At 38.2% G+C, this 21,882-nt stretch overlaps 2 protein-coding genes across 7 annotated transcripts in view; one reads left to right on the top strand and one right to left on the bottom strand.

Moving 5' to 3' along the window:
• Positions 1-10,943, bottom strand: part of gdpd5b (glycerophosphodiester phosphodiesterase domain containing 5b) — a 62,576-nt gene extending 51,633 nt beyond the window's left edge. For 2 of the 4 annotated variants that reach the window (XR_009206982.1, XM_058413594.1), the window contains exon 1: positions 10,662-10,943. The gene's annotated coding sequence lies outside the window, so the exon portion shown is untranslated. The remainder of the gene's footprint in view (positions 1-10,661) is intronic. The other 2 variants (XR_009206983.1, XM_058413596.1) reach the window with 2 other exon arrangements.
• Positions 10,944-16,918: 5,975 nt separating this feature from the next.
• Positions 16,919-21,157, top strand: serpinh1b (serpin peptidase inhibitor, clade H (heat shock protein 47), member 1b). Of its 3 annotated transcripts, XM_058414393.1 has the most exons (6): positions 16,919-17,486; positions 18,391-18,434; positions 18,903-19,516; positions 19,593-19,691; positions 19,819-20,051; positions 20,221-21,157. In XM_058414393.1, exons 3-6 carry the CDS (start codon positions 18,934-18,936, stop codon positions 20,521-20,523), a joined length of 1,218 nt encoding a protein of 405 aa, XP_058270376.1. In that variant the 5' UTR covers positions 16,919-17,486; positions 18,391-18,434; positions 18,903-18,933; the 3' UTR covers positions 20,524-21,157. The 3 variants fall into 3 exon arrangements, with proteins under 3 accessions (XP_058270376.1, XP_058270377.1, XP_058270375.1); XM_058414394.1 differs by lacking the exon at positions 18,391-18,434 and having other exon boundaries at positions 16,920-17,486; XM_058414392.1 differs by lacking the exons at positions 16,919-17,486; positions 18,391-18,434 and adding an exon at positions 18,444-18,804.
• The last annotated feature ends 725 nt before the right edge of the window (positions 21,158-21,882 follow it).

Here is a 21,882-nt window from a genome sequence, read left to right as displayed (position 1 = left end):
ATAAAAAAAATCACGTTGGATACATGATGATGTCCTGAAAGCTCGTTTCTTATACACTTCACTGCGTCTTTGTCCCACTCCAAGACTCCAATTACATGCTATTGAATCTGATTTGTTCTGATGATGATAATGTTTTTCATTCAGTCAGTGATTTTCCTGAGAAGGCCAACCCAGATGTCTCTATCCCCAGCACAGATGCCAGACTTTCCCAAGCCAAATGTTGATCTAATCTCCCTGGAGGGGCTTGGGGCCGCCCCGGGGTCTCCGTCCAATGGGACTTGCCTCATATGGCTCTAATGGGAGCAAAGCATGGGGCATCTTTATAAGTTTCTGAAATCTCCTCAAGTGGCTCCTTAGAATATGATTCTCCATGTATCATGTAGAGCAAGCGCAGTAACCCTGCAGAAGACGTCACTTGCAACCTTTTTATTTCAGTCACGACCATAGGTGAGGGTAGATGTGAACTGACTGACAAACAGACAGCTTTGTTTGCTGAGCTCCTGCTTCACTACCACAGACCTGTACACAAAATGTTCTGTATTCTATTTCCTGTTCACGCTGCTCCCAAGAAGACGTCAATCGCTTCATTTTTCACAACGGATTTAAGTAACAATGGTTCTATCGTACAACTTACAGAGAAGTGAAAGTACTACATGGTGTACTTCCTCAGCTAAAGTAACCTCAGTGCACATGTTAGTCTTTGTGGGAATAACCACTACAAACACATTTGGCAGATGCCTTTATGCAGAGCCACTTACATTTTATTATACTGGGCAATTCCTGGTTAAGATCCTTGGTCAAGGGCCCAGCAGTGGCAGCTTTGGTGGACCTGGGATTCAAACTTAAAACCTTCTGATCTCCATTACGTCCAAATGTGTTTGAAGATGTGCATAAATGCTGAGTTTTGACGGGTGTAAAAACAAGTCTGGCAGCAGAGAGTTAATTATCTTAATCTAAAAGCAAATGAAAGTGCATGAAACTCGTCTGTGGAAAAGGGGGATTCTGTGTAATCGTCCTGCGAGAGAAATTCCAGAGAATCTTTGTAGAACAAACAGGCCTACATGGTGCAGACGCTTTGTGAGAGTTTAGGGAAAAGTTCACAGCCGTTCATAATAAACATGTAAACCGAGCAAAAGTGCTAGGTAGGCCGATTTTGAAGTGTAAGAATTCAGCTCCAAAATTATTGGCACCCTTTCCAAATGAGCATGAGACTTTCAGTACATCTCAGAACTCGAACTATTTAATGCGATACTATTTTTTGCTAAAACATCCACAGGTGACTTGAAGGTTAAGGCTGGAGACTTGCTACACTACACAAATAACCAGTCCACTTAAACCAGGAATGTCCAATCTTATCCGCAAAGGGCCTGTGTGGGCCCAGGTTTTCATTCCAATCAAGCAGAAGTCACTCCTGATTCCACCTGTTTAATCAACTGATCTTGGCTTTCAGTGGACTCAGTTGTGGCTTCTGCTCAGTTGGAATGAAAACCTGCACCCACACTGGCTCTATGTGGATAAGATTGGACATCACAATCACAATCAAGGGTTCACCAATCAGAACACCAGGGGTCACCCACCCTGGCTCTTTGTGGATAAGATTGAACACCCCTGACTTAAGCAGTTGAAGCAGTTCACCAGTGGGAATCCAAGGGATCACCAATCACAATCTAGATCTGACTCAAATGTTTTCTTATTCGAGGCACTATAGAATCACAATCAAGGGTTCACCAATCAGAACACAAGGGGCCACTAGGGGCCACCCACCTGCACCCTCTTTGTGGATAGGACTGGACACCCCTGACTTAAACAGTGTCATTTATTCTGCAGAGATTTGTCAACTGAATAAACAATACTTTTACCCTGCAATAAACTGTACTTTTACCCATGCTACGAGTCGCTATATGATGACTAAACAACTTTACTCTCTCTTCTCTGTAGGATTACTACATCCAGGTGATTGTGGAATTTCTTGCTTGTGTAGCTTTTCAGCAGTTTTTTGCTTTTGTTTTTGATTCATGCAACCTGATTTCAACACCCACCTCTAGACGAACGACAAGGTGTTGTTTTAAAAAAACAGCTTTACATAAGCAGACATAACCTAACATCAGAGCTATGTATGTTATTGACTTCGACCTTAAGCAGAATTAGACTTAAGGATAATCGCATTATTACTGTATAACCGACACTGAGACATCTGATGCTGTGATTTAGACAAGATGTCTTCTGCATAGCTTTCATTACAACCTTAATTTCAAGTTCAGAGCTCACTCATCTACCTGAATAGAGCATAAAGGAGAACACAGATGCTTTCATTATGTCCTGCCGCATGGCTAATGGGCACAAAGCAAGCTTTTGTTTAGAGATAAATAACTAGATATCAATCGGCTAGACCAGAGAGTGCATACATGTAATGAAATAATACTACAAGAATGGAAAAAAAGAGTACTTTTATATGGTTTCTCCCATGACTAAAAAAAATCACAAGAAAACAAGTCAGATCAACTGAGTCATCATGTCGAGGTCTCGATTCTCCATCTTTCATCTCCTGTCTCTCATCTGTCATCATCTCGTAAAAGACAAGCAGAGGTTGGTATGAGAAGGGGAAGAAGTGCAAGAGTCAGAAAAATGGTAGAACAGCAAGCATCTGGAGTCAGAACATACAGAGATTGATCTGTCTCTCTTAGCTCATCAAATTGACTTGACTATAGATAGATATACAGTAGGGTTTTTTTTCTTTAAGAATGTGAACCTGAGGAAGGTCAGAGGAAGGTCAACCAGACCAACTCTGATTTTCCCACCAGCTTTGTAAAGTTGTATAGATTATCAAACATATGAAGAATTCAGGTCTGCTTGTCTGCTTGATGTATACAGTTTCTGAATGATGGTGATCACAATTCAGAGAGCGTCTCATAACAATAAACGGAACATCATCTGATTTCAGTCACCAGATTATTCAAAAGGTTACGCAAACAGCATACTGTTATGTCAGGATTGAACAGGGAAAAAAAACACTACTGTAAATCATATTGGTTAAAATATGTAGTGGTAGCTCACTGGTGTTGGAGTGTTGGACTACTGATCAGAAGGTTAACCCTCAGTTGTATAAATGAGATAAATGTAAGTCGCTCTGGATAAAGGTGTCTACCAAATGCCATGAATGTAATTAAATCTTAACTATAAAGGTGTAGCCGGTCAGAACCAGTCATGACCAATCCTCAAATCAAATCAGAATCAGTTTGATGAACAGGAACCAAGAGTTCTGTGATGTGAAACAAGGCTTCACCAATTGAAAGAAAGATTGTCTAAACAGAACCAATGGTTTAGCAGCCAGAAGCCAGGGTTAACATCTCATAATCAAGTGCTCATCAATCACAACCAGGATCAAACCAGTTCACCAGTGGGAATACAAGGGGTCATTAATCACAATCTAAATTAGACCCCAAGGTTTTCTTATTTGAGGCACTATTTGGAACTATGAATTCATAATCCAGCTGAATCACCAATCACAATCAATCAAAGGGTTCGCCAGTCAGAATACAAGGGGCCACCAATCAATTCCTAATGAGGATCCAATGCTTTCCGATCAAAATCAAGAGCTCACCAATCACACACCAATGTTTTCATTTACATTTATGGCATTTGGCAGATGCCTTCATCCAGGGTGACTTATTTTTCATTTTATCTCATTTATACAAGTGAGCAATTGAGGGTTAAGTGCCTTGCCCAAGGGCCCAGCAGTGGCAGCTTGGTGGACCTAGGATTCAAAGTCACAACCTTCTGATCAGTTGTTTCTAACTGGACTGACTAGTGTGTTTTCCTATAGTATCAGCAGGGGTTGGGATTTGATCACTGCTTCTGATCTATGTGCATGGAGTATTTATGCTTCAGGGGGTTTCCTCCTGGTGCTCCTCCCCCAGTCCCAAGACATTTTGTATTCTGATTAGCATCTCTAAATTATCAGTAGTGTGTGATTGTATCCTATGATGGATTGGACCCCTACCATGTGCACTGAGTCCCTTGGGACTAGCACAAGGTTCCCTGTGACCCTATATAAGCAATAAGTGATATAGAAGATGGATGAGGGATGGATGGAATGTACAACGTACGCATAAATATCTTCAAATTTTGTGTATTTGTATCCGTATTACCTGAAGCTCACAAGCATATCCAGTATATTCCATGCTGAACTGGATGAGCTATAAAGCAGCAGCTGTTTTCCCGCAGAGAAAGGATCGCCGTCTTTCAAAGAGAGTGTGTGGATTTAACACAGAGCAGCACTGAACCATCTTCAGAATAATTACAAGGGTCTGACACACTGCTGGAGATGTGTCCACCCTCTGTGCAGCGGTGACGCTAGTGTGTGATTTAACATGCCAGGGAGACACTGTGGGGATGAGTAGGGCTGTGTCTGAGCACTGGATGGAAAGTTTCGCTCTTCTTTAGTGATAATTAAAAGCAGCAGGGAGTGATAGAAGACGTGGGAGTCGCACACCAAAACTCTAAACAAACTGTAGCTAACAATAGACAAAAATAATATAACATATTTTGCTTTACAAACACTGTTTCAGTACAGGTTTAATAAAACACCTAAAAGCAAGGAATCCTGCTAAATATGCAGATAAGGTGTTGTGAATTAATTATTAATTTTGTTGTAAAGTTCTACTTAAAACTGATAAACTATTCCATCATTACCTTGGAATTTTCCAATTATTAATAAGTAGGGGGAAAAAACATAATTTCCATTAACAGAAGTTCCTAAAGTATGTTATTTTTCCAACTCCATACAATTTATTACCCCTTTTAAACAGCACACTGGCTTTCCATCGAATTTTATATTATTTTTTAGAATTTTTCAAACAATATAAACAAATCTATTGGATAACCTTACACAGAATTTCAGTGGTTAAAGATGACGCCTTCATATTTTAGCTGCTTTTGAACAAGTGCTTGGGGCATCTCAGAGGGCAGAAATGGGTTTAATATCAACATTTACTTTGAAGACTAACCGACTAATAAATTCCTATGAATATATTGCCCCTAGTAAAACAGAAATCCTTCTGAAACACTACAAATTCTCAATGTCCTGAGTGTCTACTTTCATATGAGCTTCATATTAACCTCCACTGTGGAGTGGAACATGACAAAGACACTCAATCATCAACATGGACACAACCAAAGCAGGAGGAAAATCTACTTTTGGGCCTCTGGGAAAAAGAGTTAGATCAGATAAAATAAAATGGACGCTCATTGTAGTCAAGTTGAAACTAGTGCTTGTGTGTGTGGATAAAATGCTTTTATTAGTGTTTAATATATTTTAAATTAGACAGAGGATGCAAGTCAAAATACACAAAATGAATTTGTTAACTTAAAACAATTCAATCTCTATGATGCGATTATAGATTTTGAAGCTTTCCATGGACTAATAGAAGATCTAAAGTCTTAAAAAAAACATGTAAATAATACTATGTCATTATCTTACTTACTAATTCATGCAGTGACCATCACTGAAACCTCTTGAGAAACTTCATCTCATTATCAATAACAAAAAAAACGTCTTCAAAACGTTCCTATTTCGGATATAAAACAAAAAGTGACGCCTTTATCTCTGACTGTTACAAAGTGATGACACAGGAGACTCCTTGCACAAAATGTTAAATAAACGTCTCCTCATGAGCTGCTTCTATAGAAATTTAAGCTAAGTACATTTTTACAATCTAAGCAAATTACAAACGAGAACTTGGGTTCTGGTTTCGGATCCATAGTTCTCTGAAATTGGCTTTTATTTGAATTTCACTTCCACACTAATTATGCTGCTTCTTCTCATATAACAGACACTACGCTAACCCTCACATCACCAACAAGCAGACGTCTACGGCCACCTGAACCTACGCTGAACTCGCTGCCTCGTTTGGGTTCGAGTGTGAAAACGTCTCAACAACCAGCAGGAGAACAGAAATCTGGCTGCCTGGGAACGAGACGGTCATTCAAGGCCTTAATTATATGATAGGTGCCGATACGGTTGCCTGGAAAACCTGAAGCGAAGGAAATTATGTGTGGCATGCAGACACGGATGAAAGTGGAAGAGAATAACAATTAAATCTTTAACTCTTGTTGGTTCTTTCAGAGCTTTTGGGCAAACAGTATAGCAGGGCCATCTGTCAGACGGAGCAAGACGACAGGTAGCCATCTGGACCAGCTTCTACTCAGCAGGCCACATGGAACCCGCTGGTCCAAAATACACCTCATCAAGATTTCAAGGACGGAAAAAAGTACAAATGTACTGCTTTCATACTTCATTACAGTCATTCTGGCTTGGTTTTAAAGATTTTTCAGTGTCCTATTGACCATAAAGTCTCTCACAGCCTTCACAAGCTCAGCATCATCGTGTTACCTTCCAGAAAAAACAAAACAATTTTCAATATTAGCAGCATGTAGCAGTTAATAACAGGCTACTATTGTGACTAGACACATTTTAATGGCCATAAACTCACAAACAGGCATTTACAAATGTTGTGACACTGCGGTGACATGAGGTAAAATATTGTGGGAAAAAAGAAAAAATTAGGGATGGAAAAAACCCCACATATTTGTTAAATATAGACTTTTGTAATTCCATGCCACATTTAAAACTATTAACTAAATTTGACAAATAATTCATATGAATATTTGACTGTTAAAATATTTTTGCAGCTCTGATAAAAAAAAATAAATAAAAATACTAAAATACAGGCAATTTAATTTAAAGTCACTTTTTTCCATTGCACTCGCAGCTTTAAACTGCAACGCTACCGTTAGATGTCGTACCACTGGGGAATTTTGGCCAATTAGTGAAGAAAATCCATCCTTATCCCATCATCTGAGATGGTCAATTGTACAAAGCACTAGGAAAAAAAGTAAAGAAAAAAGTTCCCTAATTTTTCAGTCTATTGATATGAAGGCAAAGTTCGAGACAAATAAACCAGGATGTAATTAGTGTGTGTGTGTGAGAGAGAGAGATAAATCAATATGCATATCTAGACTCTCACAGGACTGACAGTAATAACAGAGCATTTTTCTCGATCCCTACTTCCCACTTACATCAAGAGATATTATTCTGTGCAGATGAATAAAGTCTTACAGTTTCCTTGGGCATTTATTCCATCACAATTATTTGGATAATTTGGAACCTGATAATCCTGAAAACCTTTCCACATTGCACAAAAACTTACTGTTATAAAGCTCTGACACTGGAGACTCCTTCCAACAATGTGAAATAAACATCTCTATAATGGAAAATTCCCGAAAATCAACACGATTTAATCCGTTTTTGTTCTTTCTGACAGCTGTTACTATGGTAACAACAACAACGTTAGAGCGAGAGAAACCTGTGATTTGCAGCTGTGATCCTGTACAAGCTGCTGTTATCGCTAATGGCTCCCATTCTGACCAATAAGAATCCAGAATTGAACAGGTATAATTAGAGTTAAAAGTCGTCTGTTGTTAGGTACAACGAAAACACGACTTGGCGAAGTCGGTTAATCACTAAACGTCAATATCCATCTCAAAACAATCCAGGAAGGTCGGCTTCTGTGAAGAGAATAATGATACGTCTCTCTGAGCAAAAGGTCACATGGAGATCTTGCCGGTCAAAGGCTGTACGTGTGTTTCACAATAAAACACGCTCGAGACATTCCAGACGCTGGTTAACCCTTTAAGAGACTGAGACATAACCAGAGACTGTCCTTAAAGCTAATTTGGAGATATATGATGTCACAATTCTGACCAATTAGATGAGAGGTGACCTTGATAGACTCAAGTGTGCATTCTGATTGGTTGGAATAAAGACCTGCACCTACATCAGCTATTTCCAGATAAAACTGGACACCACTGACTTAGAGTTTAAAGCATATAAGGTGATCAGATCTAGGTCACTGAGTGCACCACAAATACTCAACAATACCTTGTAGCTACACTTATTGGCCATTATTATGTCCATTTATGATATATAAACATCCAGCTCCTGAATTATTGCCAACTCTGTTACAGAGGAGTGCTTAATTATATAATTCTAACACCAATAATGTGTGAGAAAGCTAATCTAGATGCTGGTTCTCTGATAAAAGCAATAAAAATGGACAATGTTTGTCTACCCCAGCTGACTCAAGAAAAATGAGAATACGCAGAAATATTCACTTAAAACCAATGAGAAACCAAAATGCCAAGGCTTTAGGCTGCAGAACATTCCTAACGCCCACTAATGTGTTGTTCTGCCCAAATGTTGGCTTTAATTGAAGTACATTTGTTTCTAAGATAACAAAAATCCATTATCAAAAATATAAAACGTGATATATATTTTATTAGAAACACATCAGAGTTATTATGTGTGCATTTAATACTTGGTGCTATCTCTCTTTGCCAAAATACAAGCACTCAGCCGTCTATAATGCAGGATGAGATTAAAGAATAAAGAGCAAGCAATTCGAGACCACTCCTCAATTTCAGAATGCTCCACATCCTCCAGGGCCCACACTTCTTCTGAAACCAAACCCTTCAGCTCACACCACTTAGGTTTAGGACAGGGATTAGGCTAGGCATGCCAAAAGCTTCATTCTGTCATCATAAAACCATTTCTGTTTGGATGCAGAATAAGATCATTGTGTTGCTGGAGGATCCAAACCTGACTGAGTTGAAAGCTCTGGGCAGAGGTAACCAAATTCTCATTTAAAACCTCTAGGTGCTTTGTGGCGTCCATGATGCCATGTATCTTAACCTTACAGAACATCATATAGAACCACATACAGACCCTCATGCAGAACATCACAGAACCTCACGCAGAACCTCATGCAATACCTCATACAGAATATTAAACAAAACCTCAAACAGAACATCACTAAAACTCATACAGAACCTCATATAGGACTTTATACAGAACCTCACAGGAACTCATACAGATTCTCATAGAGAACATTATACAGAACCTCAAAAAATCCTCATAGAGAACCTCATGGAGAACATCACAGAAACTTATACAGATCCTCATATAGAACTTTATTCAGAACATCATAGAAACTCATACAGATCCTCATATAGAACTTTATACAGAACCTCAAACAAAACCTCATAGAGAACTTCATGGAGAATCTCATGCAGAACACCATAGAAACTCATACAGATCCTCATATAGAACTTTATACAGAACGTTATACAGATCCTCACACATATTTTCAAGCATAACCTCATGCAGAACTAGTATATACAGAATTTTATACAGAACCACATACAGAACCTAATACAGAAACTCATATAGAACTTTATACAGAACCTCATATAGATCCTCAAATAGATCCTCATGCAGAACCTCGAATAACTTTAAACAAAACCCTTGTACAGAACCTCACGCAGAACCTCACACTCATCAGCAGGGATTGGATTCTTTTCTGTCTAATAATCCTTACAAAGCTCTATTTTTGTCTCATCAGACCAGAGAACCTGGTTTCAATCAAAGTTCCAGTAGAACACCAGTTGATTTGTGGTTAGATGAAAGAAAATACTTTTTCTCTTACACACTTTTCCAAACTCTTTGTTGGCCTGAAGGTGGTCTAATTATAGGTTCAGAGACTCCGGTAACCCCCTAAATAACACCACTTATCTGTTCTGTGGTGGTTGTTGGCTTTAATGTCTGTTTAATAACAGAGGGGCAGAAAAACAAATGCTTAGCACTAAATCATCTCCAGCCAGTAACTGTGCTTCATCAGTGTGACCTTTATGCTAAGTGAAGCTACAATGTAGGTGCAGCTAATAAATCAGCAACTCAATGTCTGAAAGGAGAAAAAATATCAATATTTATAATCAATACGTGATTTTACTTGAGCAAAAGATTTATTTTAGAATTACAATCAGAGTTGAACTTTCATTGCCGTGTTTTCACTTTGCTTAACAGTTTCCTACAATGCTTAGTGGGATTTAACCCTCGCTTCATCTCTACATAAAGAAAGTGATGCAGTTCTTACTGTTTTGTTTGTAAAAGTTAATAAAGAAACCTGACCTCAGATTTTTTTTTTTGCACTGGCAAAAACAATGTCCCCCTGTGACATTGGGCATGTCACGAAAGCGTAAACTTTAGACAAGATGAATATAAAAACAGCAACAGACACAGAATCAGCACCAGATCCAATCGACACATGAGAAATATTTCAATATAAACATGTTTCATGTCTTTCAGGGTGGAGTTTTCCTTTAAGTAGTCCCTGTATGCAGGGAGGTAATTCCAAATGGCGTTCTGTGGAACAAGGAAGAATTAGTCCTACTTTATACCCTATAGAGAAGGTGTATATATATATATATATATATATATATATATATGAGGGTAGGATGATGGGGTGAATATGGGTGGAGCCGCTATTAGAGGGCGTTTCCGGTGTGCTCAGGAAAAGTGATACAGCAGGATCATTCACAAAATTCTCCTTTATGTAAACTGGGTTGATTCATGAACCAAAGTGAACAGTCCATTGATTCAATTTAATAATAATAATAATAATAATAATAATAATAATAATAATAATAACACATTTAAATAACAGACATGTCTAAGGGCATCTAGCTGACCACCATGCAGTATGTCTGGTATTTATTTTGTACAGGAATCATCAAATAAAGTATAAAAGTATGTTTGATGTCCTCACCTTTCCCCTACACTCTCCTCTGCTGTAAGCTCTCCTGCCAGGTGAAGCGCCTGCGCTGTGCGTTTCCTCCTCACACCACTCTTTCTGTCACAATTCTACTCGCTACACAAGTGCTTTATAAATCCTAACAGACTCTTAAAGAGGAAGACAGAAAATAAGAAAAGAAATAAATAGTAAATAGTCCAGCGATCGCGTTGTATTTGTGGCTGTAGATCCTCCTCGCTCGCGCTCCTGCGCTGTCAGCGTGGTGTGTTAGGACCGGAGCTTTTCATCATCCATAGTAACCCACGGTGTAGTAGGTAATGGGCGGGGCTGTGGTGAAATGGGCAGGGATTAAGATGGTACGGTCCAATCAGAATCCTCGTTGAGTCAATAATGGGCAGGGATATTGTTGTCCAATTGTGCACTCTGGTGACGGAATAGGACACTCTGGAGCTCTGGAGGTGATTTAAATCCAATAAATGGTAAAGTTGTATGAAATAAATTGAATTATACATTAATATTCATATCACTATCCCGGAACAAAAGAAAAAAAGCCCTTAAAAAAGCCCTTTTAGGGTCTGTTGAAAGAATATTGTTTAATATTTAAACTATTCGTAACAAGTGTACGTTTATGACTTTCTTACAATTAATTATTTATTTTTCTTTTTTAAATAATTAATATATTTTAAATCATAGTTGCTTAATGTATTTTTTAGTTTTAATAAAGGAATGCATTACTCTGATCTGTGCTTGTTGCTTAAATGTAATATTTAAAAACAATTAAATAATAATAATAATAATAATAATAATAATAATAATAATAATAATAATAATTATTATTATTATTATTATTATTATTATTATTATTGTAGTTAAAAATATTTTAGATTGTTTGTAGTAATTGTCATAGTTTTTAAAATAAATTAATTAATGATTTTGTGATGTTTTATAAGCCATATATTTGGGATTTTATTATTATTATTATTATTATTATTATTATTATTATTATTATTATTATTGCTTTTGTTGTTGTTATTAATCTTCAATAATTGCTTTATCCTGTTCAGAGTGTTGATGGATCTGGAGTCCATTCTGGGAAAACCAGATGCAATTTGGGAACATACCCTGGATAACTCACCAATCCAACACATACACTCACATATTCACACATTTATTAACCTTGGGCCAATTTACACTCATGTTTTTGAGAAGTGGATAATAACTAGAGAACCTAATGGAAAGAAGAAGAAGTAGAAAGAGTTTCTTTAGCAATGCTGGGGCTTGAACCCCTAACCATCAGATCAGAAACACAGCACCATAATCATTTAAGCAAATGTCCTCAAGTAAAATCATGAGAATCTCTACAAAGAGAGTAACTTGAGATCAGGATCAAATGGGGGATCCTGAATCAATGTGGGTGTGTTCGAGCAGGGAACGTTAATATCCCTCAATGCAGAACTGGTACAGAAGTCCCGACGGTGGCGATCAGACCTAGTTCCTCCTACATGGGCGGAGCCAAAAAACAAAATCATAAGAGACTGAGACAGGTCAGTGTGATTCAGGCTGGATAATTGTGTTCTTCATACACAAGCGTGGTGTTCCGTGTTATCGATAATCCTATGGTTTAGGGGTTAGGATTAGGCTTAAAGGATGTACTGCTCCACCCCCAGGGTTAAGAGCCACTGAATTCTACAGCATCCATATCAAGAGTCTGTATCACCATTATCACCACATGCCCTGTGACATTTCAGGTCTTGCTGTGATAAACAGCACTACAGTCAGCACTTAATATCAGAGCCCAGCTGCTCTGTCAACTGTGTACTTCCCTTCTGGATAATTAAGAACAGCAGGAGCAGGAGAAATAGCAGGACACGGGGGTGGAATATTTGGGATTATAGAGGTGAGGATAGAACACAGGGAGCCATGTGGTTATATGACATTCAGACGATGACAGTGGGGTACATTTATCAGACTGGGTACGAAATTAATGGACCATGATTCGAGTTTTTGTGAAAATCCAGAATATTACATCAGAGCTCCTGGGCTTTGGCTGACAAAAAAAGCAGATAAATAATTGACAAAGCTTATAAATATAAATATATAAATATAGAGTAGATGCACTATATATTACACTATATAAATGATATAAAAACACTATATATTTTACTATATATCAATTTTAGTCTAAGGGCCACATTCATTCATCACATGGACCTTATCCATCCAACAGTGGTGAGAAATATGAGGCACTGCTTTTCGAGCCATCATATTTCATCCACACATCTATATTGGGTTATACGGAGACACTGAGGTGAAGCAATGTTTATTTTTGAAATAAAGTAAGACCACTAATTAATATATTGAGGCTACAACATTATATATTGAAGCCACAAGGTAATCCGCTGAGGTCGGTAGTTAATATCTCAAAGCCACAAACTAGGCCGAAAGTATCTCATAGCCGATAATTATTATGTGGTGTCATGGGGAATTGTGTAATCTAATCCTTAAGACTTAGTATGTTGTATCAATATCAGACAGACTACATGGTGGAAAAGGACAAAAAAAACTACACCAGCTTTGAGATTATGCTTAAGGTGAAAGTTACTGTGGATATGTTGATCAATTTCGCTTTATTATGTCTCTCTTGTTTTAAAATGCATTCATTGACACGAGTCTCGGCTTTGAAATATATCAGAAAATGCTTACAATATGACCTCGGTGTATTAATTCATGGCCATATTTTAGGAAGAAGGAACCGGCATGTTTGTGACGATAAGAAAGAGAGTTTCCATGACTTTTTGCAAAATTGCCATCACATAATTAGGGCTAGTTGCTGAAATGAGCAGGTTTGGCCTACTCAATGTTCAGAGACAGGTCTGGACTGATTGTCCACCAATCTGTGTTCCAATGTTGCCATCTAGTGATGAGTAACACAATGAGGAACTTTTACACCAGTTACGTATATTCGCTTTCTACCGCTAGAGGGCAGTGCACTCCACTATTCAGGATGCAGTACACTCAGTAACCGTTTTGGTAATTTTGATGCTAAATCTTCAATTTTTTGACAAACAATAAGGAAATAACTGTATGGATTTCACTGGACCACAGCAATAGATCTGCCAAACAAAACAATGTGCTTAAAAAGGTAAGAGAAAAAAAGAGAGTTTTTCCTTACCACAGGCTCGCTCAATAGGGATAAATACAAATGAATTTAAGTCTTATATTAATCTTGTACTATATTTATTATGTTCTGCCTTGAGTCAATATCCATTGGTAAAAGAGCTTTACAAATAAAATTGAATTGAATTAATAAAGTACAAAGTAAACTATATCTTGTTCCACAGTGCTGTTAAATTCTTGGTTCTGATTGGTCAGAAGGTGTTTATTAATTTTCATTAAACACAGGTTTTAAAATTCATTATCGTTTCTATAGTAACAGACCACCAACAACAAACAAATAAAAAACGAACCAGAAAAACATATAATCATTGATATGGTGAAAGTTTGTACTGAAGATCTTCATTGTGAGTATTTAGGACAGTAACATGACAGACATTCTAACGACGACTGAAGACATACCTCTTCCATAAACTAGCCCTTATTTTTTCCCTACTTTTTATGAATTGTTATATGTTGTATGTACATATACATGCTAGTAGTATCCTGTTGTTACTCAGTTCAAGCCCTAGCACCACCACTGGGGCGCTGCCACTGTTGGGCCCTTGAGCAAGGCCCTCAACTACTCTTATTCTAGGGGCACTGCATCATGGCTGACCCTGTGCTCTGACCACAACCCTCCAAGGATGGGATATACGATAAAAGAATTTCGCTGTGCAGTAATGTATATGTAACAAATAAAAGCTACACAACATTATACCTGATGTTTTCTTTTCCTCCCAAAATGATGATTACAATAAAATTTCATTTGGACTGTGATCCGATTTAGTTATCTTTATTTAATTACATCCAGCACATTTTATTACTCTTTATATGTACTATATTTAATTCTGCAAAACTAATCATGCGGTAATATTCAGAATGTGCTTTTTCTAAAATTATCCAACGCTTCAGGAGTCCTCTTTTTTTTTAATATAGAAACACATCGCTTTTCCAAAAAAAACTGAAATTCAGCAGAAAGTTACATCAGCATATCGGGCAGAGTAACACTGCTCACGTCTTACATCATGCAGTGTGCAGCGGCTCGGGGCTCTCAAGTCCCCCGAAACTGAAAGAAGTCTTTGTGCTGAAATCTGTACGCTTCATGAACGCACACAAACAGACGTCTATTACGAGCTGAAGCAGATTAAATCTGAGTGAAATGTGCAGCTGAAACTGTTTAGTTCTGTTTTTATTAAAGTGCCTGCAGAAGAGAGTGGTTTAGCTGGAATGAGGTGTTTGGCAAGCAGCAGTTGTGTAGAATCAGCAGCAATACCAGGAGACTACACACACACACGCACACACACACATGCACACACACACACTGGTGTGTGTGTGTGTGTGTGCGTGTGTGTGTGCGTGTGTGTGTGATGAATATTCTATTATACCCATAGCAGCAGCCCATATAGTATAGTGTACATATTTGAATAATATGAAACAATGGTTTGTAAGTAAAGAGAGAGAGATAGAGAGAGAGAGAGAGAGAGAGAGAAAGAAAGAAAGAAAGAAAGAAAGAAAGAAAGAAAGAAAGAAAGAAAGAAAGAAAGAAAGAATTGCCTACATTAAAGAAAAAGCAAAGGAAAAAATTAAAAATAAATGATAATATATATATATATATATTTTTAAAAAAAAGCAACATAATATTTAAAAGATAGTATTCTAACAAATTGAAAGAAAGAAAGAAAGAAAGAAAGAAAGAAAGAAAGAATTGCCTACATTAAAGAAAAAGCAAAGGAAAAAATTAAAAATAAATGATAATATATATATATATATATTTTTTTTTAAAAAAAAGCAACATAATATTTAAAAGATAGTATTCTAACAAATTGAAAGAAAGAAAGAAAGAAAGAAAGAAAGAAAGAAAGAAAGAAAGAAAGAAAGAAAGAAACTAACAAAAAAGAAAATAAAAAATACACTGTTCACCAAAAAATATTAAAATTAAAATGTAAGAAAGAAAGAAAGACTGCATGCCATCAGCTGTGTTTACTTTCTGCACAGTCTGGCTTTTTTCCTTTTCTCGTTCCTCCGGCTGTATGTTCAGCAGTAGGTGTGGTTAAAATGATGAAATCTTAAGGAAAAGTTTCTTACTCTCGTCCTCCATGTGTGTTTCTAGAATCTTCTCTGACATTTGACCTCCCGCATCAGCACTCGGAGGAGACCGTGGGCTCAGCTGTGTGGCATCGTTACAGACTGAATGAGGAATTTCAGTGTTTAACGCCTACATGGACAGAGGTATTTACACCCGGGGGGATGGGGGCTGTGCACTGCTGGGGCTTGTCATACAGTGGGGGTCGTGTAAGACTCAGCAGAGCTATTAAACAGGAAAGTTGGAGTTAAAGCAGGATTTTGAGAGAGAAGAATGTGTGGACTGTTGCACATGTAGAGTAGAATAGTTTGCATCCCCCTGGATTGAGAAAACAGAATGGAAAAAAACAACACATAAAATAATTAATTGCACATAAATCCTTGAGGCAAGGCTCAGACATGACACTTAAAGGCACAAAATATGCAATACATCGAAGAATACTTAGCTCATTATACAGTAAGTATAAAATATACCAAATATAATATCAAGTAGAAACAAGACAATGAATGAAATGAAGGTGATTCCTGCAACAACAACCACATTCGTTGAGTGTCTTAGGTCTCTGGATCTGATCTGATGAAGCAAATGTGTTACATCATACAGATAAATCAGATATATGAAGACGAACACAAAAGAGCGGATCAGATAATAAGAAAAGACAAGAAATCGACATCTTAACCTACACTATCGTTATCTTGTTCCAATAAACCACTTTAAAAAATGTTTTCTCCTAAGGGTGCACATACTTTTTCACCCGACGTCTGACACGTTATCTGACCTCACGATTTAAACACACGTCTTCCTGTGTAGACTTCCTGTATATGACACACAAAGCTGCTTAAAATAAATTATCCGGCTGAACCGATACGATTTCCGGACCCGTGAAAAAAAATGGAGGATAAAAAGTGCAGGAAAGCACCACAGTGTGCATCACTATAAAGCTAAAAATGTATCTGGAAATTAAAGGGGAAGCTGTATGATGGTGGAGTTGATGGTTGTTGTTGCTGCACCCCCACCCACTGGATGTGGGAGCCTGCGGGCGGACAGGAGACGTGGCACTCTGCTCACGGGGGTGGAGTTGCGAGCCTGAGCGTGCAGCAACAGGCATCCAGGATTACATAAGAAACACAAATTTCACATAGATTCTCAAGAATATGAAAATTTACCAAGGATATTTTCACCATGATATTTTTCCCTGCAATGGCATGACCTATTGTCCCCAAAAAACATCACTCAATATGTCATGGTGCATTGGATATTTTAGGTTTTTACGCATTTCCAAGCAGCACATGAAACATCCTGAGGCTATCACTGATAAAATAGATTCTATCATTTAGCAAATTTTGACAGAAATCTGAGATATTTGAGACTGACTTTAGGACCTTGCAGCAACAAGCTCACTTCCTAACCTCTGGTCACTCGATCTGGTGGGAGGTCTCTGTCTCAGGTTCCCAAGGAAAATCCAGACATCCTCATTTGAATATTCCTACACAAACTTCCAGAACTTTCTTTCCCAGCAGTATATAGACCTCTGGAAACCGTTAGTCTGCAGCAAGTCAGCAGGAGATAAGAAGATCAGAGCGTCAGAGCTGCTGTAAAAGGTAAGACTTTAAAATCTGCTCTTTCCTTTCTTTAGAAAGCTCTTTGCCTTTGTGCTGACCCTGCAAAAGCAAAAAATAAGAAGGTTTTGCTTTCGCTTGCTTTAAATGCTTGTGCATTTAAGATCAAAGTGGTGTGTTTTTTCTCCATTGAGACCAAATCTATAAGTGATGCATAGCAGATAAAAGGCTGCAGAGAAATCTTATACTTAATCTTGTATGTTTTGACCTTGTTGGGTTTTGCTAAGTGGGACAGGAAGCAGTTTGTTTCTTTTAATAGTTGAGGGGGAAAGTGCTTACAAAAAGAGGGAATAATTTGGAACGTTCAAATCATTGGGAAAACCCAGAGATGAACTGTGTTAAGGATAAAGCAACTGGAAAAGATAAATATCTGACTAGGAAAATTAGCAATAAACTCACTACAAACTCACAATAAAGTGCATAAATAGCATCTTTATTTATTTATTTATTTATTTTATTTTTTTTTAATCATACTGATCTGTATTAGATTGCTAAAGCAGTGTGATTTTTGTTAAGGATTCAATCAGGTTTAAAGAAAAAGGGAGTGGTACTGTGTTTCCGCTAAAATCACAGCTCTTCCTCTGGAATCCTGTTACTGTTCCACTATGGCATCTCTGATTGGTCAGAAGTTTTTTTTGTTTTTTTTTTCTGAGACTCTCCAGCCAATAGAAGAAGTCTGTGTCCTTTCCTGTGTGTGCATGAAGTGCCAAGTTGGCATATACGTTTGCATGGAACAAAAGTTTTCAGAATTCAGATTAACTACTAGAAGAAAACAAGACATCAGAAATAACTGATTTAATATGAATATAGCCTTTTCTGCTGAATCGACTATATGCGTGCACTGTTTTGTTCTGTAGATTACCAAAATGCACCTCTTGTCTTTCAGAATGAAAATCGAAATCTTTGACAACACTATGAAAACCTTTCAAGGTATTCCAGTTGATGAAAGAAAAAAGCTCCATACAAAAACATTAAGATATCTGCAAGGGGGAAAAAAAAAGGCAGTCTGCAGATGTAGCCTCCGGCAGTGCTTTTGTATGCTAGTGCAGCACCGCTAACAACCTTCAAAGGGAAATTAGCATTCTTTAGTCAGCTAGAATGATTTGACACAGTTTCCTGACCTGAAAAGGCGACCTGTTAAATGCCAAAAGACTTACATTTACATTCCTGTTTGGATTGTTGCTGCTCCCTTATGTAACACAGATGCCCTAGTTGCAAAGGCAAGCTAATTTTATAACAAAATGTTCTTGGGAAATAACAAAAAGCAAATACAGAGGAATGAGATACAACAGAAATTCAGGCAAATAACACACATGCATACTCAACTTAAATATTATATATTTTGCTTGTACTTCAAATAACAGGTATTAAGGATCTTTGTACTTTTTGTTCCTCCAGCTTCCCAGTTTTCCCGAAACACAAAGCAAGTATGTGGGTGACCAGCCTCGTTTCTCTGTGCCTTGTGGCCGTGGTCTCTTCGGCTGAGGAAAAGAAACTCAGCAGTCATGCAATTTCCCTGGCTGACACTAGCGGCCACCTTGCTTTCAATCTCTACCGTAACCTGGCTAAAGAGAAGGGTCTGGACAACATCCTGATCTCCCCTGTAGTGGTCGCATCCAATCTGGGCTTGGTTGCCCTCGGAGGAAAGTCCTCCACTGCCTCACAGGTCAAGAGTGTCCTTAAAGCAGATGCACTGAAAGATGAGCACCTGCATACGGGACTGTCTGAGCTCCTGAATGAGGTCAGTGACCCTGTGGCTCGCAACCTCACCTGGAAAATCAACAGCAGGCTGTATGGCCCCAGTTCGGTCAGCTTTGCTGATGACTTTGTGAAGAGCAGCAAGAAGCACTACAAGTACGATCACTCCAAGATCAACTTCCGTGACAAGAGAAGCGCAATCAACTCCATCAATGAGTGGGCCTCCAAGTCCACTGATGGCAAGCTACCAGAAGTCACCAAGGATGTGAAGAATACAGATGGTGCCATGATCATCAATGCCATGTTCTTCAAACGTAAGTAGATATTTAAAGCTTGGGCATGCCTTATAGGATCAAAAACAAGTTTCTAAATGAATTTGTGCTTCCACAGCTCACTGGGATGAAATGTTCCACCATAAGATGGTTGACAACCGTGGATTCCTTGTGTCCAGTTCCTTCACTGTGTCTGTCCCAATGATGCATCGCACAGGTGAGATCAACAACCACGTATACCAAATGCAACACTGCAGTCCTTTAGATAAGGAAAAAGGAATATAGAAAGGTCAGCTTTTAAGTCTACAAGAAATGAACTGAAACTAATATATACATCTGCACAGGTCTTTATGGCTTTTATGAGGACAAAGAGAACAAGCTTTTTGTGCTCGACATGCCTCTGGCCCACAAGAAATCCAGTCTGATTTTCATCATGCCCTACCATGTGGAGCCCCTAGAGAGGCTGGAGAAGCTTCTGACACAGGATCAGCTGAAGACCTGGTTGAGCAAATTACAGGAAACTGCAGTGGCCATCTCTCTACCTAAAGTCAGCATGGAAGTCAGCCATGATCTGCAGGTAGGAATAATTTGTGAACGAGTGTGTAAACAGTGACCTGCAATGGACTGGAGGGTGTATTCCTTTCCAGATCCGCTGCAACCCTGACCATAATAAAGTCTTTACTTCAATTAAATTACTCTTTACGGTATATAATATTCATTATGATTTTTCTTTGCTTTTTTCAAAGAAACACCTGGGAGAAATTGGTCTCACAGAGGCAGTGGACAAGTCCAAGGCTGATCTGTCCAACATGTCTGGCAAGAAAGATCTCTACCTTTCTAATGTGCTCCATGCATCTGCTTGGGAATGGGACACAGAGGGTAACCCATTTGACACCAGCATCTTTGGCTCAGAAAAGCTCAGGAACCCCAGGCTGTTTTATGCTGACCATCCCTTCATCTTCCTGGTGAAGGACAACCAGACCAACTCCATCCTCTACATGGGTAGACTTGTTAGACCAAAGGGTGAAAAAATGAGAGATGAATTGTAGAAGCCATTTGCTGATAGCCATTTGTTTTTGTTTTTTTATTGTTTTTGATTACTTGTATTGTTTATGGTATGACCTTTACCCTTATGAACACAGTCCAGCAGTTTGGTTGCAGATACAGCTAACATTTTCGCCAAACCACTACAGTAGCTTAAAAAATAGGAAAAGAATTCCACTTGAGAGATTAGATAATTAGCTGATCCACAGTTTTGATATCAACTGGACCAGGTTCCTTAATTCATTATTAAAGTGTCCATCAGAACAGATGCTATACTTACATTAAGTATATTAGCATTCATGTCAGCCTGTGTGACTGTGATATTTATAACTGTGCCTGAAGTTTGTTTTAAGTTCTAATCTCCTGAGACTATGTGACAACTGTGTGGGTTCTTTGACTTATCTTTAATGTTTAAAGGCAAAAGGATTTTTGCACAAATGTTTAAATGGAATGCTCATGTGTGTCAAACACTTCACCTCACCCCGAATCAGCCAAATTGATTTCACTGCCTTGTCTTCTGCACTGATGCCTGTTTATAAGCATGACAGATGAGGTCAATTGTTGTATCATCTTTACTGTACAAAAGCTGTGTTGTGCTCATGTTCTTTTTTAAAATAAACTATGAGTAAAATAACTGTCTTTATACTTCATCTTTCATGGACATCCTTATGCACATCTACATTTTGGACATTTTGTCAAATTTAATATCTGTGCCAAACATACACCTTTGTGGGATCCCATATTGCAGACTTGATATTTAACGGAAATATTTAGGTACATGAACCTAATGTCAAAATTACTGCATATTGGGAGATTATTAATAGTTAGCACATGCTAGTTTACATGCTAGTTATCAAAGTGTCTAGCCCAGATAATTTCCCCAGTATACCTGCATCTTGACTGCCACTGTACCTGAATCCCAACCTTTATCTTAAAAGTGGTGAGGCCTCAAGATGGCTCCATGTCACATTTTTGGGTTTACCAAGTTACATGGGTGGCCTCACCAACAGATGCCTCACCAGGTCTGGTTCCAGGGGTTGGTGAGGTGTCATGAACCCTAATGAGCCTTTATCTAGCCTGTATCTTTCTTAGGGGGTCATCAGGTTTGCTTTTTAATTGATCTCGCCCCTTGGAACTATTCAACAGGTGTCAAAGAATTACATTCACAGTATACAGCCCTGAGGTACCCAGAACTACCCCTTTACCATGACAAGGTCTTGATCCACAAAGGGGAGTCAAACATGGGGCATTAAGAGGGCAGAAGTGTCCACTGTAAAGGTTCAGTAAGGAGCCAGAAGTAGTACATTAAATGTATAAGGCATATAGTACAGGACACAAGTCCTAAAAAGGGCCTCCTATAATCT

The sequence above is a fragment of the Hemibagrus wyckioides genome, linkage group LG17 (genome assembly GCF_019097595.1).
Source record: "Hemibagrus wyckioides isolate EC202008001 linkage group LG17, SWU_Hwy_1.0, whole genome shotgun sequence".
Classification (NCBI taxonomy): domain Eukaryota; kingdom Metazoa; phylum Chordata; class Actinopteri; order Siluriformes; family Bagridae; genus Hemibagrus; species Hemibagrus wyckioides.
This window is presented reverse-complemented; position numbering and strand designations above follow the sequence as displayed.

Excerpts from the sequence above, each read along its gene's own strand:
- serpinh1b (XM_058414392.1), top strand. The coding sequence starts at position 18,746 with ATGTTCTTGGGAAATAACAAAAAGCAAATACAGAGGAATGAGATACAA. Across the intron at positions 18,805-18,902 it reads GAGATACAACAGAAATTCAG|CTTCCCAGTTTTCCCGAAAC; the intron begins GCAAATAACACA and ends TTGTTCCTCCAG. Across the intron at positions 20,052-20,220 it reads AAGTCAGCCATGATCTGCAG|AAACACCTGGGAGAAATTGG; the intron begins GTAGGAATAATT and ends CTTTTTTCAAAG.